At 40.7% G+C, this 26,665-nt stretch overlaps 2 protein-coding genes across 14 annotated transcripts in view; one reads left to right on the top strand and one right to left on the bottom strand.

Moving 5' to 3' along the window:
• The first annotated feature begins 600 nt into the window (after nt 1–600).
• On the top strand, nt 601–21,055 carry tubd1 (tubulin, delta 1). 10 transcript variants are annotated; one of them, XM_082501803.1, is made up of 15 exons: nt 601–1,003; nt 2,078–2,162; nt 4,443–4,600; nt 5,028–5,082; nt 9,768–9,846; nt 10,921–11,012; nt 13,274–13,431; nt 13,856–13,913; nt 15,889–16,036; nt 16,127–16,343; nt 16,415–16,646; nt 17,302–17,466; nt 17,560–17,688; nt 17,892–18,075; nt 18,188–21,055. In XM_082501803.1, exons 9-15 carry the CDS (start codon nt 15,918–15,920, stop codon nt 18,291–18,293), a joined length of 1,152 nt encoding a protein of 383 aa, XP_082357929.1. In that variant the 5' UTR covers nt 601–1,003; nt 2,078–2,162; nt 4,443–4,600; nt 5,028–5,082; nt 9,768–9,846; nt 10,921–11,012; nt 13,274–13,431; nt 13,856–13,913; nt 15,889–15,917; the 3' UTR covers nt 18,294–21,055. The 10 variants fall into 10 exon arrangements, with proteins under 10 accessions (XP_082357929.1, XP_082357927.1, XP_082357922.1 ...); XM_082501801.1 differs by having other exon boundaries at nt 5,025–5,082; XM_082501796.1 differs by lacking the exon at nt 2,078–2,162 and having other exon boundaries at nt 5,025–5,082.
• vmp1 (vacuole membrane protein 1) overlaps nt 20,328–26,665 on the bottom strand; it is a 20,186-nt gene continuing 13,848 nt past the window's right edge. For all 4 annotated transcript variants that reach the window (XM_082501808.1, XM_082501807.1, XM_082501805.1 and 1 more), the window contains exons 8-12: nt 26,308–26,388; nt 26,056–26,172; nt 24,633–24,694; nt 21,837–21,936; nt 20,328–21,381 (exon numbers count right to left, since the gene is read on the bottom strand). In XM_082501808.1, coding sequence (XP_082357934.1) covers nt 21,238–21,381; nt 21,837–21,936; nt 24,633–24,694; nt 26,056–26,172; nt 26,308–26,388 — 504 coding nt within the window. In that variant the 3' untranslated portion in view covers nt 20,328–21,237. The remainder of the gene's footprint in view (nt 21,382–21,836; nt 21,937–24,632; nt 24,695–26,055; nt 26,173–26,307; nt 26,389–26,665) is intronic.

Genomic DNA, 26,665 nt, shown 5'->3' with positions numbered 1-26,665 from the left:
TTAGGATTTCACTGTATTTGTAGTTTAAGTTCTTATTCTGTCCCCTGAGCTTTGTGTTCTTTTTTAGGATTTCACTGTATTTGTAGTTTAAGTCCTTATTCTGTCCCTCTAGCTCTGAGTTCTTGCTTAGCATTTCACTGCATTTGTATTTTAATTTATTAAGTTCCTCAGTCTCCAGGTTCTTAAGCTCGAGTTTCCCATAGAGCTCCTGGTTAATAGCTTCTTTTTCTTTAAGCAGGTGGGACATTTGTCTTAATTCAGCACATTTGCTTTTGTTTTGTGTCATCAGGTTTAAAATCTTCTCCTGTGCTTGATTAAACATTATTTTCCAGCCCTCATTTATAATATCCACATTGGGCTGCCTTTTTTCGCTGTGTTTTCTCTGAGACATGTTGGAATCTTAATAAAACAACTGTGTAAATGATCCAACTGTTTCAAAATGTTTCTCAGGTTTAGGTTTGAATGCTGCGAACACGAGTGCTGTGAATAAACTGACTAAGTTTGCAATTCTCACCCCTATTTATGCCTTTCGAATGGATCAGACGCCTTTGATCTGCATGCACGATATATGATGTCATAGGGCTTTGGAGCGTGATGTCACGGGGGTGGGCGTGGAAAGGATTTTGGCCCGATTCGCCATTTTGGGGGTCTAAACAAAGCGTAGTGACGTATACTGAACACAATAAATTATATAATGTAAACGACTACCTGAAAAACAGGTAGAACGATACTTTTGTATCGTTTATTGCATTTATGGAGGGAGTGATGTATGCTGGGTAATGGCACAGCTAGCGACTGGGTGACTTTATTCACCCGCTTCGGCTGTTATCAGTCCATACAATGGGCGTTATTAGCACAAATCAGTCCCATAGATATGGGCCATCTCCTGCTAGATTGTTCAGAAGGTTGTTCTCATCCATCCAGATGGAGGATCACTAACAGGAGCGTGGAAGACTCCAGAATCCACTCTGGCTGGAATCCGGTGGATATGCAGTGTGTACAGGTAAGACCATTTAAACGGACAGCATTTATAGAATGACTATTAAAAGTCAGTGTGTGTCAGTAATGTTAATGTGGTTATGTTAGTAATACACCGAGTGCTAATATAACAGCTTTAAGATGCATTTGTAGATATTATTACGTGTTTTACCATCTTTATGGTGCTAGCTTAAAGTTACGGTGTAAACGTTAGCTTATATTGTAGTAAGGCTGTTACTGTTTAAACGATGTTAGCACAGAAATATTAGCTTCTGTCATGACTGATGAAGTTACTAGTTAATAAAGTTTTCAGTAAAGTGTTTAATCGCAGCCACAGACTGACAGCAAATATGTCGATTAGCTTCAGTGCATCTATAATAAATATGTGCAAGTTTCAGTGCTTCGTTTAAACTGTATGATACTTATACTGACCCAGGGTCAGTTTAAAATACAATCCTAGCCGTGTGAACAAAGCCTGGCTCCTTTAAGCCTGCATGACAAACCTCAGAATGCAGGTTATTATTACGCTTTCCTGCTGGCACACCTGTCACACCTGAGAGTCAGCTAGAAACTTACAGTGACGTGGACGTCATGCAAGGACTGCCAGACTCTGTAATACTGCAAATGATCAGTGACTCAAGTTAACACTAAACTTTAAACGGTACCTCTGTGTCTCTGTGTGCTGAACATCTAGGATTGAGTCAGGCTGCATTGACTGTGGGACTTTAATGTGTTAAAAGCAGGTTGAAGACGGCTCAGAAACATTTGAAGATTACAATTTAGCATTATGGCTGCTGGTGGTTTGTAAAGCCTCTACTCAGCTGTATTTTTGTTACTAATTTATGTTCGTTGTTGTTTAACACAGATTTCAGAAGAGCAAATATGCTTAATAGTTTAACTAGATTTCATTTGTCAGTGTGGGACTGCTGAGTCACCTGAAGAACTCGTTTCATTCATTCTCCACATGATGTTCATTTACAGAAATGTTTCACAGGAACTGATTTCTCCCAAAGGGTGAACTAGTGTGTTTCCATAGATTACCTCTGTATGAATGTACTTCTTAAATGAAGGCAAGTGTTTGTCCTTTTTTGTTCCTCAGGTACAGTACGTGATATCAAGGGCAGGCGGTCAACACTGGGGGTAGACAAGAAGCAGACGTACTTCCAAGAGGGAGCTGCAGTGAGGTCAGAATCTGAAACAGCTCAGGTTTATATTTTAGGTGTTATAAAAAATCAAAATGTATTTATAAAGAAACCTTTAAATAATAGTCATAATTATGATTATTATAAGAAATATCAAACATTTAAGTGGATTTTCTGTTACACATATTGTGTTAGCCCTGCAATAAACTGGCAGCCTGTCTTTGTCCTGTATCAGCTGGGATAGGCTTCATCCTCCCGCAACCCTGAATTGGATACATTGTATTCCAATTATGTAATCTGATCATTTACAAACTCAAGGTATCTAATCAAAATGTAAGTAATAATTATAAAATGGGAAAGCAGAAATAAGTGTGACATAAATGTAAATGTGTTAGCTGACATAGAGGACAGCTACATGTAGTCTGAAAAACCTTTGTTGTCAAGTTTGCAGGTCTATCAGCACGAGACATTCTTACATAGAAGAGACTGTTAAAGTCTCTAACTCAGCGAAGCATTATTGGTCCCGTCTGTTTGGATAAATATAGTAAGTTGATGTATGTCCATTTATTGACACATTTTCTTAAGTGCTTATCCAGTTCAGGATCACAGTGGAGCTGCAGCTGGATATGTTCACTAAATAAACCTTACAAAAGTTAACAATACAGGGAGTGCAGAATTATTAGGCAAATGAGTATTTTGTCCACATCATCCTCTTCATGCATGTTGTCTTACTCCAAGCTGTATAGGCTCCAAAGCCTACTACCAATTAAGCATATTAGGTGATGTGCATCTCTGTAATGAGAAGGGGTGTGGTCTAATGACATCAACACCCTATATCAGGTGTGCATAATTATTAGGCAACGTCCTTTCCTTTGGCAAAATGGGTCAAAAGAAGGACTTGACAGGCTCAGAAAAGTCATAAATAGTGAGATATCTTGCAGAGGGATGCAGCAGTCTCAAAATTGCAAAGCTTCTGAAGCGTGATCATCGAACAATCAAGCGTTTCATTCAAAATAGTCAACAGGGTCGCAAGAAGCGTGTGGAAAAACCAAGGCGCAAAATAACTGCCCATGAACTGAGAAAAGTCAAGCGTGCAGCTGCCAAGATGCCACTTGCCACCAGTTTGGCCATATTTCAGAGCTGCAACATCACTGGAGTGCCCAAAAGCACAAGGTGTGCAATACTCAGAGACATGGCCAAGGTAAGAAAGGCTGAAAGACGACCACCACTGAACAAGACACACAAGCTGAAACGTCAAGACTGGGCCAAGAAATATCTCAAGACTGATTTTTCTAAGGTTTTATGGACTGATGAAATGAGAGTGAGTCTTGATGGGCCAGATGGATGGGCCCGTGGCTGGATTGGTAAAGGGCAGAGAGCTCCAGTCCGACTCAGACGCCAGCAAGGTGGAGGTGGAGTACTGGTTTGGGCTGGTATCATCAAAGATGAGCTTGTGGGGCCTTTTCGGGTTGAGGATGGAGTCAAGCTCAACTCCCAGTCCTACTGCCAGTTTCTGGAAGACACCTTCTTCAAGCAGTGGTACAGGAAGAAGTCTGCATCCTTCAAGAAAAACATGATTTTCATGCAGGACAATGCTCCATCACACGCGTCCAAGTACTCCACAGCGTGGCTGGCAAGAAAGGGTATAAAAGAAGAAAAACTAATGACATGGCCTCCTTGTTCACCTGATCTGAACCCCATTGAGAACCTGTGGTCCATCATCAAATGTGAGATTTACAAGGAGGGAAAACAGTACACCTCTCTGAACAGTGTCTGGGAGGCTGTGGTTGCTGCTGCACGCAATGTTGATGGTGAACAGATCAAAACACTGACAGAATCCATGGATGGCAGGCTTTTGAGTGTCCTTGCAAAGAAAGGTGGCTATATTGGTCGCTGATTTGTTTTTGTTTTGTTTTTGAATGTCAGAAATGTATATTTGTGAATGTGGAGATGTTATATTGGTTTCACTGGTAAAAATAAATAATTGAAATGGGTATATATTTGTTTTTTGTTAAGTTGCCTAATAATTATGCACAGTAATAGTCACCTGCACACACAGATATCCCCCTAAAATAGCTAAAACTAAAAACTACTTCCAAAAACATTGAGCTTTGATATTAATGGGTTTTTTGGGTTCATTGAAAACATGGTTGTTGTTCAATAATAAAATTATTCCTCAAAAATACAACTTGCCTAATAATTCTGCACTCCCTGTAAACTTGCATCCATGTACGTTGTTGTCCACAGGATGAGAAAATCAAACTGGAAGACTGTGGAACATGTTAATAAATGTTTGTGTGTTTATGCCTGTGTCTTTCACAGGAGGCGCTGGAAGGTTTCCCTAATAGTTCCTGGTGAATCAAAGCAGAACCATAAAGGTTGCTGGACTGCATGATGGCCTTACCCCTGAGCCGTCATCCTGTTAAAGGAGGAACCACTTAGAAACTGTTTTCAAAGTAGCTGAGCAGATTTCATCTCAAGTAAGCAATTAACTGTTTGTTCGTTTGTTCTGCCACTTAAAGAGCATTTAAGGACATCTTTTGATTGTCCAGTTGAATTAATTCTACTGGCTCTCATGGTCATTTGTTATTATAGACATATTTTTCATGTTCATCCAGCTATTTAGTAAATTCTATCTATTTAGTAATATCCGTCAGCTATAAAATGTAATATAAATATAAAAATATCTAAATATCTCCTGTCCTTTATATTTTAATGATGTAAGTCTGTTATCGTGTTACATTCGCATTCCTCACATATCAATGAGATGCTGTACAGTACAATCCTACTGACACAGCAGAGGGATAACGACGGCTATTCAACATCGTTACACGACACATTCGAGCTGCATGACGCAGACAAAGTGACTAAATCATCTTTTTGTGGTTTATGTCTTCAAACCAGCAGACAAAGCCGATTGCAGAAGATGTCAGAGAAGAACTTCAGGCCGTGTACTGAAAAGGTATTTTTTTCTTGTTATCAAAAGACATTTGGAGTGGCAGCTTCTACAACTGTTTGTGCTAAAGTAAAGCTTACAGTCTAAGAAATCACAGTGTTGATATTCAGCACAAAGAGAAAAGCACGCCAGAGACAGTGGTAATGTGGATGACTGTACAGTGTGTGATGTGCAGTATTTCTCCAATCCAGACAAACACACTGCTTTATTGTGTTTTTGAAGTGTGTCTAACACTGGTGACAACTCCTCAAACGTAGCAGAAGGAATCTTTCTTTTTGAAGGACGGCTTCTTCTGCCTTTCACCACAGACGGTCCGTTTATATTTTCATCAAGAGTCTTTTTTTGTGCTGCTGAAGATGTAAAGTCAATGTTATGGCCAACCACTGGCTGTATCTTGGTTGTGTTCCCCGGCAAAACCCAGTAGGCTGGTTCATCTGTGACTGTCTTTGTGCCACGGATCGTCACTGTTGCCTCCACTTTAAACAGAAGTGCAGCGACATGGGTGCAGATCTCAGCAACTCCGGCCATACAGGTGCAGTGTGCAGCTTCGACCTTCTTCGTGGTGCTTACAATTACCCATGGTCGTAATGCAGGTTCATTCAGTCTTTCGGAGTGCAGTACCTGAAACATACAAGGACAAGGTTGATGTAAAGACAATAAATGAAATGAGACAGGGAGGACACAAATTGGCGTTAATAATTTGCCCGATTATCAATGTGTTAATTTGCATCTACTTTACAATTATGGGCATATAATATGATAACGATATTTTAGCAGTTCAATGATAAATGTATAACATTAATTATGGTGGGGGTGGAAAATGGCTATTTCACTCGATGCAGTCCAGCTGACTTACCTTGGTATGAATGACGACGTACTCAGAGTTTGGCTTCTTGAAAATAGCCAAATCTTGCACCCAGCCATTTGTAAATTGGATGTGCGCCTCCAGTGACTTGTAATTACGAAACTGGTTCGCTGTGTAAGCGCTTACTCCACAAACAAGATACGTGAAGATATCGGGGTAGGACAGTGGCGGTCTGGGTCGTTACTCCACTGCCGTATTTCATATGGGTCCAGATTTGCGATTTTTTTCAAGTACCGAAACAAAAGGGATGTTTTAGCTGACTTTGTTTATAGCATTTTTTTTTTTTACATGTAATGTGTTTATTTGAATGTGTGTAATAAGTGTTTAATAACGTTCAAAAACAATCTTTTTGGCAAAAAATTAAAATGTATGTGGATATACATGGTAGATGCTGACAAAGTAAATGGCAATTAGAGGTGGGTGAATCATCCAAATGTCAGTAGTGTCGGTACTGAATCTATACTAGTGTGTCAGAATCGATACTTTGTTTCTATTCTCTTACGTTCAGTATGTACCCCACTGACTTGTGTTAAATAAATTATTTCTTTGGAAATAAAAATACACATACACTATGAGAAAGGTCTGAACCTTTTTGTGTTGACTTTACAGAACAAGCTTTAGTTTGATTAAGTTTTATTTTGAAACTTTTGCCGGTTTCGACCGGAAATGCCTGTTCAATTTTTTGTGGCGGCTTCGCGAGCGCTGTAACACCAACGTACCAGAGAAGGTATAGACAGCCCCGAAGTTATGAGTAGTGATGTGCGATACCACTGAGTTCCTTTCCGATCCGATACCAAGTAATATTCAGGGTGGTATCGACGATACTGATCCGATACCGATACTTTGTACAAAAACTTATTTTATTTATTGTATCTCAAATTATAGCGTCATAATGATTACAGGACATCAGATTACTTGTTCTTATCACTTAATAATGCAAGGGTCAAAAAGATGATAATGTTATTTAGAGCTATGTTCCTTACGGCCATTGGCAACATTTAGGAGATTATATACCAATATATGTGGATTCTAATATCACATATCCTGTCATCCTGTATCTCTGTGAGGTCAGAGGTCAAATTTACAAATAAATACCTCTTATCTGTGACCTACTCCTACATAAAGTTTGTGTAATCAGAGTAAAACATCTGCCATATTTTAATAAAGTAGTTGCTACTAAAATGTTTGATTTTGAATAGAAGACAAACACACATGTTCAGTCTAGGCTGAAAATGTACACATTTGTGTGACAATGAAAACATGCAATATTCACAATATACTCTTTTTAGGACTTTATTAATGAATTTAAAAAAATCAATTTGGAATGCCCAATAAGATCGCAGGGCTCGCAAAATCGCCCGTCGGGCTATATGATAACCCGACGGGCGGGGCTGAGATAGATTTTGGTCGCCCGACCGGAGATATCGCTAGCTCCGGGACGTCGGGCTAGAGATTTTGCGAGCCCCGTATTAGTTGATAAAAAATAAATAAAACCCCAATAATCTGACAATTCCCTCTGAGCAAGCACTCGGCGACAGTGGGGAGGAAAAACTTTCTTTTAAAAGCAAGAAACCTCCGGCAGAACCAGGCTCAGTGAGGGACGGCCATCTGCCTCGACCGGTCGTGGGATTTTTAAAGTGACTCATTGGATGTGAAATAAATTAGCTTGTTTGAATCGTTTGTTGTTAGCCAATTTAAAGAGTCACTTTGATGTCAACTAATACACTTAAACTGTCCAAATAATTTAAAAGAAATATTTAGAGCAATCCTGTGGATTGCTCTAAATATTCATTTTGTTTTCTTGGAAATATAATATCTTTAAATTCGTTCAAAAGTGTCTGGGAGATATTGTCAGTTTCTGGTAGCTGGTCTTCATCGTCCTATGTTTTTCCACACCATGCGAAAAACCTTGCAAGTCGGTTTCGCTTTTTTCGGAACAGGTGGTCTTTGAATATCGAAATCACCACTTGTTGGTACGGCGAAGCAACAGCCAACGTAATGGTAACAAGGTTAGGTGTAATACCCAGTTCCTTTGTAATGTCTTTGAAAATTGCCTTTTCAAGACTTTTGATCCTCTTTTTTTTTATATTTAGAGTTTCTTCTTTAAGTTGCGCCCACAGAGCTATGAAGAGACCCTGCTGAATCTCATCGGATGGCGACACATTTGCCTCTCTTGAGGCATGTGTGATTACTGCCTTTATGAGCTCTTTAACAAGCAACTGTTCCTCTGACAGTGGAGCTTCCACTGTCACATCATTACAAGGTGCAGAGGGCTCAGCCTCGCACACGTCACACTCCTTTGTGGAGTCCTTGGTGGGCTCAGGCACTGGTGCATCTTTTGGCCCCTCATGATTCAGTTGCTGGGTGCATGAATTGGGGCAACATGCACAGTGCTCCGATTTCTCCCCCAAGTTGACACTAGGCCCTTGGCCGAAACCACCCAGTACGTGCTGTTCCTTGAGCATTTTCTTGTTTTTGGATTTTAAGTTGTTATGAAGTTCCTCAAGCTCAGTGCTCTTTTTTAGGACTTCACTGTATTTGTAGTTTAAGTTCTTATTCTGTCCCTCGAGCTCTGAGTTCTTTCTCAGGATTTCATCATTTTTGGATTTTAAGTTGTTATTAAGTTCCTCAAGCTCAGTGCTCTTTTTTAGGACTTCACTGTATTTGTAGTTTAAGTTCTTATTCTGTCCCTCGAGCTCTGAGTTCTTTTTTAGGACTTCACCACTGTATTTGTAGTTTAAGTTCTTATTCTGTCCCTCGAGCTCTGAGTTCTTTCTCAGGATTTCATCATTTTTGGATTTTAAGTTGTTATTAAGTTCCTCAAGCTCAGTGCTCTTTTTTAGGACTTCACTGTATTTGTAGTTTAAGTTCTTATTCTGTCCGCTAAGCTTTGTGTTCTTTTTTAGGACTTCACTGTATTTGTAGTTTAAGTTCTTATTCTGTCCCTCGAGCTCTGTGTTCTTTTTTAGGATTTCACTGTATTTGTAGTTTACGTTCTTATTCTGTCCCCAGAGCTCTGTGTTCTTTTTTAAGATTTCACTGTATTTGTATTTTAATTTATTAAGTTCCTCAGTCTCCAGGTTCTTAAGCTCGAGTTTCCCATAGAGCTCCTGGTTAATAGCTTCTTTTTCTTTAAGCAGGTGGGACATTTTTCTTAATTCAGCACATTTGCTTTTGTTTTGTGTCATCAGGTTTAAAATCTTCTCCTGTGCTTGATTAAACATTATTTTCCAGCCCTCATTTATAATATCCACATTGGGCTCCCTTTTTTTGCTGTGTTTTCTCTGAGACATGTTGGAATCTTAATAAAACAACTGTGTAAATGATCCAACTGTTTCAAAATGTTTCTCAGGTTTAGGTTTGAATGCTGCGAACACGAGTGCTGTGAATAAACTGACTAAGTTTGCAATTCTCACCCCTATTTATGCCTTTCGAATGGATCAGACGCCTTTGATCTGCATGCACGATATATGATGTCATAGGGCTTTGGAGCGTGATGTCACGGGGGTGGGCGTGGAAAGGATTTTGGCCCGATTCGCCATTTTGGGGGTCTAAACAAAGCGTAGTGACGTATACTGAACACAGTAAATTATATAATGTAAACGACTACCTGAAAAACAGGTAGAACGATACTTTTGTATCGTTTATTGCATTTATGGAGGGAGTGATGTATGCTGGGTAATGGCACAGCTAGCGACTGGGTGACTTTATTCACCCGCTTCGGCTGTTATCAGTCCATACAATGGGCGTTATTAGCACAAATCAGTCCCATAGATATGGGCCATCTCCTGCTAGATTGTTCAGAAGGTTGTTCTCATCCATCCAGATGGAGGATCACTAACAGGAGCGTGGAAGACTCCAGAATCCACTCTGGCTGCAATCCGGTGGATATGCAGTGTGTACAGGTAAGACCATTTAAACGGACAGCATTTATAGAATGACTATTAAAAGTCAGTGTGTGTCAGTAATGTTAATGTGGTTATGTTAGTAATACACCGAGTGCTAATATAACAGCTTTAAGATGCATTTGTAGATGTTATTACGTGTTTTACCATCTTTATGGTGCTAGCTTAAAGTTACGGTGTAAACGTTAGCTTATATTGTAGTAAGGCTGTTACTGTTTAAACGATGTTAGCACAGAAATATTAGCTTCTGTCATGACTGATGAAGTTACTAGTTAATAAAGTTTTCAGTAAAGTGTTTAATCGCAGCCACAGACTGACAGCAAATATGTCGATTAGCTTCAGTGCATCTATAATAAATATGTGCAAGTTTCAGTGCTTCGTTTAAACTGTATGATACTTATACTGACCCAGGGTCAGTTTAAAATACAATCCTAGCCGTGTGAACAAAGCCTGGCTCCTTTAAGCCTGCATGACAAACCTCAGAATGCAGGTTATTATTACGCTTTCCTGCTGGCACACCTGTCACACCTGAGAGTCAGCTAGAAACTTACAGTGACGTGGACGTCATGCAAGGACTGCCAGACTCTGTAATACTGCAAATGATCAGTGACTCGTGTTAACACTAAACTTTAAACGGCACCTCTGTGTCTCTGTGTGCTGAACATCTAGGATTGAGTCAGGCTGCATTGACTGTGGGACTTTAATGTGTTAAAAGCAGGTTGAAGACGGCTCAGAAACATTTGAAGATTACAATTTAGCATTATGGCTGCTGGTGGTTTGTAAAGCCTCTACTCAGCTGTATTTTTGTTACTAATTTATGTTCGTTGTTGTTTAACACAGATTTCAGAAGAGCAAATATGCTTAATAGTTTAACTAGATTTCATTTGTCAGTGTGGGACTGCTGAGTCACCTGAAGAACTCGTTTCATTCATTCTCCACATGATGTTCATTTACAGAAATGTTTCACAGGAACTGATTTCTCCCAAAGGGTGAACTAGTGTGTTTCCATAGATTACCTCTGTATGAATGTACTTCTTAAATGAAGGCAAGTGTTTGTCCTTTTTTGTTCCTCAGGTACAGTACGTGATATCAAGGGCAGGCGGTCAACACTGGGGGTAGACAAGAAGCAGACGTACTTCCAAGAGGGAGCTGCAGTGAGGTCAGAGGTCAGAATCTGAAACAGCTCAGGTTTATATTTTAGGTGTTATAAAAAATCAAAATGTATTTATAAAGAAACCTTTAAATAATAGTCATAATTATGATTATTATAAGAAATATCAAACATTTAAGTGGATTTTCTGTTACACATATTGTGTTAGCCCTGCAATAAACTGGCAGCCTGTCTTTGTCCTGTATCAGCTGGGATAGGCTTCATCCTCCCGCAACCCTGAATTGGATACATTGTATTCCAATTATGTAATCTGATCATTTACAAACTCAAGGTATCTAATCAAAATGTAAGTAATAATTATAAAATGGGAAAGCAGAAATAAGTGTGACGTAAATGTGTGAGCTGACATAGAGGACAGCTACATGTAGTCTGAAAAACCTTTGTTGTCAAGTTTGCAGGTCTATCAGCACGAGACATTCTTACATAGAAGAGACTGTTAAAGTCTCTAACTCAGCGAAGCATTATTGGTCCCGTCTGTTTGGATAAATATAGTAAGTTGATGTATGTCCATTTATTGACACATTTTCTTAAGTGCTTATCCAGTTCAGGATCACAGTGGAGCTGCAGCTGGATATGTTCACTAAATAAACCTTACAAAAGTTAACAATACAGGGAGTGCAGAATTATTAGGCAAATGAGTATTTTGTCCACATCATCCTCTTCATGCATGTTGTCTTACTCCAAGCTGTATAGGCTCCAAAGCCTACTACCAATTAAGCATATTAGGTGATGTGCATCTCTGTAATGAGAAGGGGTGTGGTCTAATGACATCAACACCCTATATCAGGTGTGCATAATTATTAGGCAACGTCCTTTCCTTTGGCAAAATGGGTCAAAAGAAGGACTTGACAGGCTCAGAAAAGTCATAAATAGTGAGATATCTTGCAGAGGGATGCAGCAGTCTCAAAATTGCAAAGCTTCTGAAGCGTGATCATCGAACAATCAAGCGTTTCATTCAAAATAGTCAACAGGGTCGCAAGAAGCGTGTGGAAAAACCAAGGCGCAAAATAACTGCCCATGAACTGAGAAAAGTCAAGCGTGCAGCTGCCAAGATGCCACTTGCCACCAGTTTGGCCATATTTCAGAGCTGCAACATCACTGGAGTGCCCAAAAGCACAAGGTGTGCAATACTCAGAGACATGGCCAAGGTAAGAAAGGCTGAAAGACGACCACCACTGAACAAGACACACAAGCTGAAACGTCAAGACTGGGCCAAGAAATATCTCAAGACTGATTTTTCTAAGGTTTTATGGACTGATGAAATGAGAGTGAGTCTTGATGGGCCCGTGGCTGGATTGGTAAAGGGCAGAGAGCTCCAGTCCGACTCAGACGCCAGCAAGGTGGAGGTGGAGTACTGGTTTGGGCTGGTATCATCAAAGATGAGCTTGTGGGGCCTTTTCGGGTTGAGGATGGAGTCAAGCTCAACTCCCAGTCCTACTGCCAGTTTCTGGAAGACACCTTCTTCAAGCAGTGGTACAGGAAGAAGTCTGCATCCTTCAAGAAAAACATGATTTTCATGCAGGACAATGCTCCATCACACGCGTCCAAGTACTCCACAGCGTGGCTGGCAAGAAAGGGTATAAAAGAAGAAAAACTAATGACATGGCCTCCTTGTTCACCTGATCTGAACCCCATTGAGAACCTGTGGTCCATCATCAAATGTGAGATTTACAAGGAGGGAAAACAGTACACCTCTCTGAACAGTGTCTGGGAGGCTGTGGTTGCTGCTGCACGCAATGTTGATGGTGAACAGATCAAAACACTGACAGAATCCATGGATGGCAGGCTTTTGAGTGTCCTTGCAAAGAAAGGTGGCTATATTGGTCGCTGATTTGTTTTTGTTTTGTTTTTGAATGTCAGAAATGTATATTTGTGAATGTGGAGATGTTATATTGGTTTCACTGGTAAAAATAAATAATTGAAATGGGTATATATTTGTTTTTTGTTAAGTTGCCTAATAATTATGCACAGTAATAGTCACCTGCACACACAGATATCCCCCTAAAATAGCTAAAACTAAAAACTACTTCCAAAAACATTGAGCTTTGATATTAATGGGTTTTTTGGGTTCATTGAAAACATGGTTGTTGTTCAATAATAAAATTATTCCTCAAAAATACAACTTGCCTAATAATTCTGCACTCCCTGTAAACTTGCATCCATGTACGTTGTTGTCCACAGGATGAGAAAATCAAACTGGAAGACTGTGGAACATGTTAATAAATGTTTGTGTGTTTATGCCTGTGTCTTTCACAGGAGGCGCTGGAAGGTTTCCCTAATAGTTCCTGGTGAATCAAAGCAGAACCATAAAGGTTGCTGGACTGCATGATGGCCTTACCCCTGAGCCGTCATCCTGTTAAAGGAGGAACCACTTAGAAACTGTTTTCAAAGTAGCTGAGCAGATTTCATCTCAAGTAAGCAATTAACTGTTTGTTCGTTTGTTCTGCCACTTAAAGAGCATTTAAGGACATCTTTTGATTGTCCAGTTGAATTAATTCTACTGGCTCTCATGGTCATTTGTTATTATAGACATATTTTTCATGTTCATCCAGCTATTTAGTAAATTCTATCTATTTAGTAATATCCGTCAGCTATAAAATGTAATATAAATATAAAAATATCTAAATATCTCCTGTCCTTTATATTTTAATGATGTAAGTCTGTTATCGTGTTACATTCGCATTCCTCACATATCAATGAGATGCTGTACAGTACAATCCTACTGACACAGCAGAGGGATAACGACGGCTATTCAACATCGTTACACGACACATTCGAGCTGCATGACGCAGACAAAGTGACTAAATCATCTTTTTGTGGTTTATGTCTTCAAACCAGCAGACAAAGCCGATTGCAGAAGATGTCAGAGAAGAACTTCAGGCCGTGTACTGAAAAGGTATTTTTTTCTTGTTATCAAAAGACATTTGGAGTGGCAGCTTCTACAACTGTTTGTGCTAAAGTAAAGCTTACAGTCTAAGAAATCACAGTGTTGATATTCAGCACAAAGAGAAAAGCACGCCAGAGACAGTGGTAATGTGGATGACTGTACAGTGTGTGATGTGCAGTATTTCTCCAATCCAGACAAACACACTGCTTTATTGTGTTTTTGAAGTGTGTCTAACACTGGTGACAACTCCTCAAACGTAGCAGAAGGAATCTTTCTTTTTGAAGGACGGCTTCTTCTGCCTTTCACCACAGACGGTCCGTTTATATTTTCATCAAGAGTCTTTTTTTGTGCTGCTGAAGATGTAAAGTCAATGTTATGGCCAACCACTGGCTGTATCTTGGTTGTGTTCCCCGGCAAAACCCAGTAGGCTGGTTCATCTGTGACTGTCTTTGTGCCACGGATCGTCACTGTTGCCTCCACTTTAAACAGAAGTGCAGCGACATGGGTGCAGATCTCAGCAACTCCGGCCATACAGGTGCAGTGTGCAGCTTCGACCTTCTTCGTGGTGCTTACAATTACCCATGGTCGTAATGCAGGTTCATTCAGTCTTTCGGAGTGCAGTACCTGAAACATACAAGGACAAGGTTGATGTAAAGACAATAAATGAAATGAGACAGGGAGGACACAAATTGGCGTTAATAATTTGCCCGATTATCAATGTGTTAATTTGCATCTACTTTACAATTATGGGCATATAATATGATAACGATATTTTAGCAGTTCAATGATAAATGTATAACATTAATTATGGTGGGGGTGGAAAATGGCTATTTCACTCGATGCACTCCAGCTGACTTACCTTGGTATGAATGACGACGTACTCAGAGTTTGGCTTCTTGAAAATAGCCAAATCTTGCACCCAGCCATTTGTAAATTGGATGTGCGCCTCCAGTGACTTGTAATTACGAAACTGGTTCGCTGTGTAAGCGCTTACTCCACAAACAAGATACGTGAAGATATCGGGGTAGGACAGTGGCGGTCTGGGTCGTTACTCCACTGCCGTATTTCATATGGGTCCAGATTTGCGATTTTTTTCAAGTACCGAAACAAAAGGGATGTTTTAGCTGACTTTGTTTATAGCATTTTTTTTTTTTACATGTAATGTGTTTATTTGAATGTGTGTAATAAGTGTTTAATAACGTTCAAAAACAATCTTTTTGGCAAAAAATTAAAATGTATGTGGATATACATGGTAGATGCTGACAAAGTAAATGGCAATTAGAGGTGGGTGAATCATCCAAATGTCAGTAGTGTCGGTACTGAATCTATACTAGTGCGTTAGAATCGATAGAATAGAATCGTTAGAATCGATACTTGGTATTGTTTCTATTCTCTTACGTTCAGTATGTACCCCACTGACTTGTGTTAAATAAATTATTTCTTTGGAAATAAAAATACACATGCACAAACCTTACACATGCACTATGAGAAAGGTCTGAACCTTTTTGTGTTGACTTTACAGAACAAGCTTTAGTTTGATTAAGTTTTATTTTGAAACTTTTGCCGGTTTCGACCGGAAATGCCCGTTCAACTTTTTCTGGCGGCTTCGCGAGCGCTGTAACACCAACGTACCAGAGAAGGTATAGATAGCCCCGAAGTTATGAAGCGTTGCTCCATCAGCTCGAGGTCGCGGGTGTGTCACAGCGTGGGTGCCATCGCTCTGTGACCGGTACTGAGTCATCTGGGTGGAACATGTCTGTAGTAACAGTTCAGCTCGGTCAGTGCGGTAACCAGGTGGGTCAGGAGCTGTTTGACATCATTTGTAGCGATGCTCAGGAGGGACAGAGGAAGACGTACAGCGCTGCCAGCTGCGAGCGGTTCTTTCACCAGACCGCACAGGGAGGTACGACGCCTCTCTAATAGTACTAAACAAAGTCCGAGTCCCGTCAACTCATGTTTCCTGCCGTGTTTTTTCCTACACCAGACCTCGTTGCCAGGGCGCTGTTGGTAGATATGGAGCCTAAAGTAATCAACCGGAGTATGAGCATGGCTGCAAAGTCTGGCAGGTGGAGCTATGGAGCGAGTTCTCACTTCAGCCAGAAGCAGGGCTCCGGAAACAACTGGGCTAATGGGTAAGGATGGGACAGTATGAGCCCACCTATTCTGGAATGCTGTCATTTGATAGCATTCACGCTGATCACCTGTTTCTTTTACTGATCTAGGTATTGTGTCCATGGTCCTTGTCACAGAGACGCAGTGGAGGAGCTGGTGAGGCGGGAGGTGGAGCGCTGTGACAGACTGGCTGGGCTTATAGCAATGATGAGTGTGGCAGGGGGGACGGGGTCAGGTGTCGGCACCTACGTTACTCAGTGTCTCCGTGATATTTATCCATCATCCTTTATCCTCAACCACCTTACCTGGCCGTACGGGACTGGAGAGGTGTGGACGCTGAACTATCTTTAACATGGTGTAAGAGAGAATCGTGCTACCTTCTGACTGTTTACTTTCAGGTGATCGTCCAGAACTATAACTCTGTGCTGACGCTGGCTCATCTCTACCAATTGTCAGACGCCATACTGGTGCACGAGAACGACACGGTGCACAGGATCTGCAGTCGGCTTCTTAATATCAAACACATCTCTTTCAGTGACGTCAACAGGGTCATCGCCCACCAGCTGGGCAGTATCCTGCAGCCCGCGCTCACCGCTGACTCCCATGGAGCATACAGTAGAAATCCTCTGGGTGAGAAAGGACAAACACTACTCACACCTGCAGTCGTGGACAGAAGTTTACACACTCATGGTGGGCTTGAATGTCATGGTAATTTTTTGAGCTGCTGTTTTTCCAGATGGAACCTTTGTACAGCATACATCTTTAATGATATTAAAAGACAAGAGTTTGGTGCACAAGTTTGAATTTATTTTGGATTTTCCGTATTCCACACAGGGTCAGAAGTATACATACAGGTTCAAATGTATACATACATTCATTTAAATATTTTAATAAGTGTCGCAGAAGGATCTGCAATGTCTTTTAACTTGCCGAGACCAATTCACTTCTTGTTAGTGGTCATGATTGAGTACATCTGGTAGTTTCTCTTTGGCAGCATGACAAGGATGTGTTTCATAGCCCTCAGTGGATTGACCAATACTCAGAACACTGGGAAAGTCCAATGAACTCAGCGAAGATCTAAGAACATCTGTAGATTTGCACAAGTTGGGAAAGTCTCTGAGAGCCATTTCTAAACAACTGCAAGTTCCAGGATCATAAGTTCAAACAATTGTTGGGTCATTAAAAATGTATAATCATATTCTCTGGGGAAAAAAAGCAGTTGAAACAAATGACTAAAGGTTCCCACAGAGTTTGCCTTTCTCACAATACAGCCTTTTTTTGTCAGGTGAATTGGTGAGTGCTCTTGCCTGTCATCCAGAGTACAAGCTACTGAGCTTGTGCACCATCCCACAGATGGCCAGTTCCTCCATAGCCTACAGTACGTTTAGCTGGCCGGGGCTGCTCAAACACCTGCGACAGATGCTCATCTCCAACACAAAGATGGAAGAAGGCAAGTGCACACTAACATAACCGTGTAGCCTGTTATGTCAATGAGATATTGTTGGAAGTGATAGTGAGAGGATCTTTGTTTGTCGTGTGACAGGTATAGACTGGCAGGTGCATCCTCCTGCTGACTCTGGGCGGAGCAGGAGTCTCACAGGGGGCAGCTTTAACACCTCTCTGGCCAACCTTCTCATCCTGAGAGGGAAAGATGTCTACAGTGCAGAGACAGGTCAGATGGGTGGATGAAACATTGATTTAATTTAATTAAAAGGGGAAAAAGGCAGGTGATTGTGTGAGTTTACCAGATAAATTTATGACAGTCATGTAGGGGATGATGTTTCCAAAAGATTGATTAGAGCAATTCTTTTGTAATAATGTAAGTCTGCAGATTGTACAGAGCAGGGGATGTGAATCATGTGCTTATGTGCTTAGGTGGCATTGATGATCCAGCCCTGTACACCTCCTGGCTCTCATCCAAAGAAGCTTTCAGCTTGTGGAAATCCCCTGTACCCTTTAATAAGTATGAGAAATCTGCCACGCTGGTCAGTAACAGCCAGGCTCTGCTCAGACCTTTGGATGACATGGTGGGAAAAGCCTGGAATATGTTTGCCTCCAGGTGGGTCAGTCCCTGTACATGCACAGTAAGGAAAAGCTGGTCCCAGAAGTATAACTGAGCAGACAGTTTCTCTTTTTAAAAATTATTTTCTTTCACTTTTCCTGTGTTACAGGGCGTACATCCATCAGTACATTAAATTTGGCATCTCAGAGGAGGACTTCCTAGACAGCTTCACATCTCTTGAACAGGTGATCTCCAGCTACAGTCAGCTGTGCTAGCACTGGGGACTACTGTGGCTTTCATGTAGATAAGAAAATAACACCTTATGTGTTTTGTATACATTTTTTATATTGCTGCTTTGATTTCACATAATTCTTTGAATTCCTGGACTCTGACATCTGCACTGGCGAGAACTGAGACACTGGATGTCTCTATTCAAGATATAATGCTGGAGCTACTTTATAATACTTGCATCTCAAGTAGTATAGTGTCAAGTTATAAGATGGGTAATAAAATGCTACATTAGTAAAAACTGTGTAGATCTATGCCAGACACTTGTTACCCCAAATTTGCAATCGCACCACCAGACCTACCTATCAGCTTCCTAGTAGATGCACCAATGGTATCAATTTGAAAATCCCAGTTTTGAGAAAATTTGACCTGTGACCTTAAGGTCAAGGTCACTGCGATTCAAACTGGTTTGACATTTTTAATAGATACACCAATGGTATCAATGTTTGTCACCTTGTTCTTGAGTTATTGCATTCACAAACCTGGGCGTCCACGCCACCTGTCTGACTGGGTGGCTACAAAGGCTGACGGGTAAAAAGTATATCAAAAGATCACCTTGTGAAATCCTCGCTGAGGGATTTGCACAGATCCTGGAGATCTGCCAGTCATTCAGTCAGCAGCAATGTAAATGGCACGTTGCTGGTGTTTGGTCGGGTCAGGAATCCACAAGGGTGGAAACCTCAATGGCTAGAATCTGGAAGCATTTGAGTCAGTGAGGGGCAGGTCACTGAACAAACTGCTCTCCATCAGGGACAATCCATGTTACCTGCTCCACTCCACACTACTGAGCTCATTCTGCTGCAGCCTCATTCAACCACGCTGCCATAAAGAACGCCTCAGGAACCAATTTCTCTTGTTCTCTAAGAAACTCTACCGTAGCTCTTCTTTTTATGACCGCTGAACACACCTGTCAGTTTCTTACATTTAATCTACATACTTTTTTTTTTTAAATTAATGCTATTCCCACTATTCTTTTGCAGAATGTCTTATGTTTCTTTAACTCCAATTTTTTCCATTTAATCAGTTGTACATTAACTTTTTGCACTACCTCACCTTATTAGGCTTTCACCTGGGCCTGCAGTACTTGTGCAGTTTTTATTGTAGATTTTACTCTTTTTATTCATAATCCTGCTGCTGTAACAAAGACATTTCCCTTGCAACAAAATAAAGTCATGTGTTACTTAATCAACCATAGCTACTGAAAACATAAGCGAGTGTGTATATTTCTTCTTCCCTTTTTAAGAATGCATCATGTTAAGTTTTTCTATGTTAATAAACTGTATTGGCTACAGCAGCTTAAATATGCATTAAGCAGTAAAATGTCCCAAGCTGAGATCAGCTTAAACGTTTACAGTTGAAATGCAATCGGTGATCATTTTGAAAGGCAGCACCGCACAAAGAAAAGTAGCAAAAGAATCACTTTTCATCTCTTTATTGTTTATGAGTTTTACACAGTAGAAGTGGAGTGACATAAAAGCAAAGAGTCTCTTTAGATAACAGCGTTGTCCGCACGCAGACCCACTAACGTGTAGCTGCAGTGCTCGAGACGAACCCAGAAATGCTGAAGACCAACAACTTCAGCCAGCTTACAGACCGCTGTTGCCAAGCACATCCAACAGCCAACACCAGTCTGATAAGCTAGCTGATGGTGTGGAAGAGTGGTGTGAAGGAATGCCAAACCACATGGTTGGAGAGTCTCAACCATGAGCTGAAGTCGGCCAGGATCTACAGAGTATGTTTAAGAGTCGGGAAGGCAGGCAAGCTGAGAAATAATCAACATCAAAAACCAAATTCTGGTCCTACCATGAAGGATGTCATGCGTCTGGTACTAAAAGCAGTCAAAATAAGTGTGTTAGGGCTGACGTGACACTTACCTTAAAGATGATCGTTTCAAAGAGACAATTACAAATCAAATCTTTTGTGTTGGGTCTTAAACCTAACAGTATTACACGGGGGGAGCCTCCATGGATGAACATTTCAGGAGAATCCAAACAAATGAGAGACTCAGTCTGGAGAAGAAGTGCCACGATTTCCATGTTTTATGTATGATCTGATCCCAGGTTCAAGTCAAATGTACAGAATAGAAATGGTACTAGTTAGCTGAGGGTACATCGTCACTTTACAAATGATATCGCCTTTTCTTGTGGGTTTTGGTTCAAATTGACTCATGTTCACACAGACCATAGAATAGAAATACATCTGAACATACCGTCAAAAAGATAGTAAGATATTTACACAATGTGCAAAACATCAATACCACATCATCTGACGTTGATATTGCTTTTTTCTCCCTCCTCCTCCTGCCATTTTTAAATGGACAATTCCAGAAACAAAAGACAAAATTGGTCTTACAGGACAAAAACCATGAAGTCAATGAAACCCTGAAAAGAAACACCATCCACAGCAGTTATCTTGGCAGCACACTGTACAGACAAATCAAGATCCATCCATACACAAAGGTTACAAAATTAAATAAAAATCAAGTCTATAAGTCAAGAGCTATATTCAAGGGAGGTCACGCCTTCCCGTCTTGCATAAGGCATAGCATCTGATGGGCACTGCCCTTACACAGCAGCAACCACCAAACCGCTGCTTTACTTCTGAGGTCAATGAATGGGTTAATTTAAAGTAACTTGTTAAGATCAGCAGTAGAACCAATCGCGCTAGACACACCTAAAGAGTGAGATGAAGAAGAACTACAAAAACCTGAACGAGGAGACAGTAAACGGCACATACATCCTCAAAAAAAGAAGAAGAAAAAAAGCGCGCGTACGCACACACCGACAAATTATGCCTGGTTTCTTGATCGTTCAGCCTCTTTGAGAATGGATGAGGGTGAGGTTAAGTTGTGAGTGGCTGTGGCCGAAAGTGGAGCTCTCAGCGGCAGCACAAACACAGTCGCTTGGATGTTTGTACCGCTTTATTTCGCCATCACTTGGTTTTCTCCTCCGAGTGCCTCAGCTGCTGCAGCCTCTTGGCGTAGCTCTGAGCCATGGAGTTCACGATGGAAATGACAAAGTAGCAGACCATGACCAGCACCACCTTCTCAAACACCCACGACAGCCAGTTCTCATCCTGAAAAACCCCAAATTAGGGTGGATATGCTTTATTTATTTTTTACCCTCGTACAAGCAAACAGTGAATATCAGCTAGACTGATAAAACCAGCCATTTACAACTGAAGGATATGCTAATAATTAAGAGACTGCTATGCACAGTTTGTCCACCAGAGGGCACTGACACATTTTATACAGTTATTAATTAATTACACTTATTGAGATCTATATATATCTATATCTCAATATCTGAATTTGCATCAACACTGCTTCCGAGTCTTTGGTGCATTGATTTAAAGGTAGTTAGGTAGATACTACAGCTTTTAATTTTACAGATTATATTAAACCTTGCCAAAAAAAAAAAAAAAAAAAACCATAAAAAAAATCTCATTCACTTAGTGGCTGCCCTTTAATAAATATACATATAAAGCTAATAGACCAAAAATAATGCATGGTAAAGTCTAAATCTTCTTACCGCTGGTGCACTTCCTCCAGCATGGTGCAGCTTGTTCCTTTGTGCTTCCAGGTACTGCCTGAAGGGCTTCTGGAGAGATGGCCCTAGTTTGGGCACCGACCTGACATGGCATACCCACAAAGCAGCAACAGATAAAAAGAACAAAGAAGAGAGAGAGAGAGAGAGGAGGAGGTGAAACATTTAGTTACTTACCCTTTAAGCAGCCTTCTTAGACATGGAAACCAAAACTTCAGATCCTGCACACTAAGCTATTCAAGTCTTCCCTTTCCCTGAACAATACTTTAGAGAAAAAAGAAAAAGAAAGAAGGTGGTCCTCGCTGATCCAGTCAAACAGCATTCAGGCCAGGCAACAACTGCTGAAGGCCCCATCCTACATGTGGGCCCTATCTTGGAGCTGCCACCTCCTCTAATTGTTACTGTGAGCAGGAGCAGGCAGCAGAGAGGAATGAAGCAGAAACTCCTCAACCCTCCTTTTATACCCTTTAGCTCTCTATAGGAGTCTGTGTCAGCCCCTTCACTGAGGAAGTGAGTCGACATGATGTCATCACCTTTACCAACATTGCTGCCTTCTGGATGGAAAGACATCTAATGAGGGCGTGCTAATGCCCTTATTAGGTAGTGAATTAGCTCACTGGGGGGGTGGTGGTGGTAGTCATTATTAATACAATTTTAACAATTCATGTCATAGACAGGTACTGGTACTGTAGTTTTACCACTGGGTCAGCAGCAGTACAGTTTGAAGAAGAATCGCTACATGACCTCAAACTTATCATTACCATGAAAAGAAAAATATACTGCAGGCTGTACTCACAGCCTTCCCACCGCATGAATTCAATTCTGGCCCTGGACAGGACATAAACATGTTGTCTAGACCTGACTAGACTAAGCAAAAACATGAGCGATAACACACACACACACACACACACACAAAAATGGGGACTGGGTAATTGCTGATGTCACTTAAACCTAACTAGTTTTGTGTGATTCATTCTTGTTATCGCTTTGACTTTACATGTAAGCACACATGAATTCACACAAACTGGAAAAGAAACATCCTGTATCAGCAAGGAAAAACTATCTGCACACATCATAGCGAGTCACCGAGAGTCATCTGTACAGCAGCAGCAACGTGGGAAAGAACCTTGAATTTCATTTTAAATCAGATAGTGTTTTTGGTAAAGTCAAAAAGAAGTTCCTATGAAGGAGGATACCGATTTTAAAACTAGCTAAAGGTGTGGGCCGCCTGCAGCCAACTTTGACCTTAGGTGGGCTGGAGCAGCGGGAAATCTTCTCTGTCAGTGTGAAAAAGTTAAATCACACATTTAATCGCTGAGATATCGTAATATAAGAAAAGTATGTCTCAGTTTTTGTCTTTTTTTTTTTTAATTGAATGGGTCTGGCCACGAAGCATACACCCGACCCATCTTTCAAATCTGGGGAAAAGGAGGACGCATTTGTTGGCTGCATTTGTCGGAGTCTTGTAATTTGGACAGCCTTCATCGCATCGCTGTGACATAATCGACCTACAAATGCGGCCTCCGAAGGATGCGGCCCCTGAATCTGGACACAGCTACGATACCGGAGACTGCTTCTTCTTCTTCGGCATTTAACAGCAGCTGGCATCCTTGTAGATGCATTGCTACCATCCTCCATTTCAGTCCGTTATTACATTCTTAAATCCTACAACTTATTCCTGCATCTTTCAGGATCTTACAAAGCTTCAAACAAAAATTGTTAATTAGTTGTCGATGATTTTGATAGTCGACATAATCGTGACTAGTTGACTAATCATAGCAGCCCTATAATACATATGTACACACACGTATATAAATGTACTTCAATAGAACAAGCATTGGGGGCTTTCATAGGTACTTTCAGCAGCTCCCCTATTTCCCGAGGGGATCGACACAGTTGGATCCACATGTTGATTTAGTGCAGGTTTTATGCTTGATGCCGTTTCCTGACTGAGCTCTCCTCATTTTTAGGGACCAGCACTTTGAATGTGACCCATGAGACTGAATTCCTGTTTCCTCCTTATCTCAAACCGGATGCATTTTATTTGCAAGTGTTAACCACTACACCACAGACAGACTATTAGGGGGATTTTTTTTCTTTATTTCTTTGAATTTGCTTAAGATTTGAGACGTTTACAAGGACTGTGAATAAATTGCCTTAAAAAAAAAAAAAAAAAGTGCTGAGTTTGTCTCTTCTGACATCCCGTGCCTGACAAATTCCCTCCACATTATTAAAAAACAAAACGAAATTAAATTTAAAACTCAGCATCTTCAAAGAAAACTGAAACAGATGAATCCAGAGCCATGACCTACCTACATACATACATACATACATACATTTATTAAAGTCTTATTACTTTCAAAAAAGCTTCTTCTACAACCTCTAACCGCCTCTTCTCTCAGTCACAGCTCAACTCAGTGAGTCAGATGAGCATGTTTGGATGGGACCTCACACGCCTGACCACCAATGCTCTAGCAGAGATGGATTGCACGTGTGGGGGGGAAGAAATACCTTGGTGTGTGTGTGTGGTGGTGGGGGTGAATCAAAAAGAAAAGAAGGAAAATGCGTGCACATACGATACGCCCCCGCAGCGAGAGCATTTATTCATACAGGATCCCCAATCAGTGTTCATAACGCATCTGAAAAAGTTTACAAATGTGCTGCCAACCACAAAACCAACGAAAGACAATGACTCCACCAAGTTTCTAATTAAAGCAGGCTTTCTCACACACACGCACATCAGTACAGGACAAAAAAAAAAAACAATTGAAAAAAACTTACCCGATGAGTGACACCATTTGCTCCACTATGTGCTTGCTAAAGGTGATGATAACGAAAAGTTTCTGAGGAACAAAAAAAAGAAATAAAAACATTGATGACTTTGCTTTGAAATTCAGGACAGCTGATAAAACAGAATTTTTTTTTTTTAATTCTCAACTTTATTCATAAAGTCTCCTAAAATGTGTAGCATTTTCAAAAAACATTTGTTCCTTAACACCTTTTTTTATAAAAAAAAAAAAAAAAAAACTCTTGGCAGAAAGATGCGTTTAGATTCTTAATTTTAATGACACAACTCTGAGAAATTGAGGCCACATCTGACATTGTTCACAGACACCCTAATTATGAAACTCAAACCTGGCGGTAACCTAAATTTTGGTCTGTGTGAGGGGTTTTGTGTGGTTTTCAAAGCACCCAAGTGGAGGGGTGGGGGTTCTAAAAAAACAACAAAAAACTCACTTTTTTTCCCTTCTCCCCCTGGTCCTGAAACTGATCAGCTCTAAAACGGCATGACACATGGCCCCCTGGACAAAATCAGACAGGATATGGCATCCAACGTCCATGAGGTTCAAGGTACAGAATTGGGGGGAGGAAAAAAAAGAAAAGACAAAAGACTCTCCCCCCTGTAGCCTCTTACAGTCTGCTCAATTTCCTTCTCTTCCCTCACATCCACTCTACATCCTTCATTACCCCCACTGCCTCAAGTCCTCTTTGTCTGAAAGGTCTCATAGTGAGATCATTGGCTGGTACCACCAAGAGATTGATAGGCTTTAGTTTGTTGAAACACTCAACAGTGTGCCTCAGACGCAGACAGCCCCTTGCAGTCTGAGCTTACATTAGTCACTAGTATGGTAGACTCAACAATACCCTCCGTAATTAAGTTGTGTTTTTTGTTTTTTTTTGGATCTAGTGCATTTTTAAAAATCCAAACTCTTGTTAAATGCTGCTTAAAAGCTTCCCTCCTTTCATCTGGAGTAAGTTTATGTGGCGTGGCATGCATCTGAAAGCTCAAACCAGAATAAGGAATCCCCGAAGGAAAAAAAAAAAAAAAGAGCGCCATCAGAAACAGTTAACCAGAAGTGTCCAATTAGGACTTTCTCATAGTCGCCACCTCATGATTTAAACACTGAGGCTTGATCTTTCCCACACGTTTTAGGCTTGTGGGGATTGTTCAAAGGGTATCACTCAGCAGTGGATAACCGTTTTTTTCCTATGAGAGGATTTCTGAGATGCATTATTACACTGCGGACAGAGAAGCGCGACGACATGAAACAAAAGATGAATCATATTTGAAGGCAAGATGCTGCAAGTACGTGGGCCTGTGGGGCTTATGTTAAAAAAAGGAAAAAACATGCTGTTGTTTGAGGTAAACCGTCTCTGCAAGGTTTAAACCACCTCTGATCAATGCTTCCACTGTGCTGCTGACCTGTATGTGCATCTTGATGATGGCTTTCCCAATCAGAGTTGCTCCAAAGAAGGTCCAGAAAGGAACCAGGAAATGGCCGCAGGTTATTCCAGCCAGGTCGAAGAGAGGATTAGGAATCTGAAAATGGGCACATTAGATCGTAGTGATTCGTCGTCTGGGCACGAACATTAATTTGTTCGTAACAAACTCAGTTTAAAAGTTAAAAAAAGATAATAAAATAATTTTAAAAAGGCCTGAAAACTTCCTACTCACTGAGGCACAAGCCAAGATGCCAAAGAATCCCACTTTCTGCACCATGTGCTGCACTCCCAGTTTTGCTCTTGTAACAAAATCCTGCAAAACAACAACAACAACAACAAGTGAATAAAGTGATTGTAAGTGCATCAATGGCTGCCAGGCAGGGATTGTTATTTTAAGCTGCCGGGTTTTTAATTCTTGTTACACTTCCCTGCATCAAAGATTTCACATGTACACATACACATCTCTGAACACACAACCACTCTTGTTTTCTTAAAATAACCACTCTGTACTTTTTGCAAATGTGTGTACTTTTTTTTTTTTTAAACCAAACCAAATGTTTTAACAGTGCCGCCGTCTCCAGTGTTATTAC

This window comes from Aulonocara stuartgranti (genome assembly GCF_965226115.1).
Source record: "Aulonocara stuartgranti genome assembly, chromosome: 14".
Classification (NCBI taxonomy): domain Eukaryota; kingdom Metazoa; phylum Chordata; class Actinopteri; order Cichliformes; family Cichlidae; genus Aulonocara; species Aulonocara stuartgranti.
The sequence above is the reverse complement of the archived record's forward strand: the minus strand, read 5'-3'. Positions and strand labels throughout refer to the sequence as shown.

Coding starts and splice junctions, on each gene's coding strand:
- tubd1 (XM_082501795.1), top strand. CDS start 15,657: ATGTCTGTAGTAACAGTTCAGCTCGGTCAGTGCGGTAACCAGGTGGGT. Junction 15,808..15,888: donor TCACCAGACCGCACAGGGAG/GTACGACGCCTC, acceptor TTCCTACACCAG/ACCTCGTTGCCAGGGCGCTG. Junction 17,689..17,891: donor TGTCTACAGTGCAGAGACAG/GTCAGATGGGTG, acceptor TTATGTGCTTAG/GTGGCATTGATGATCCAGCC.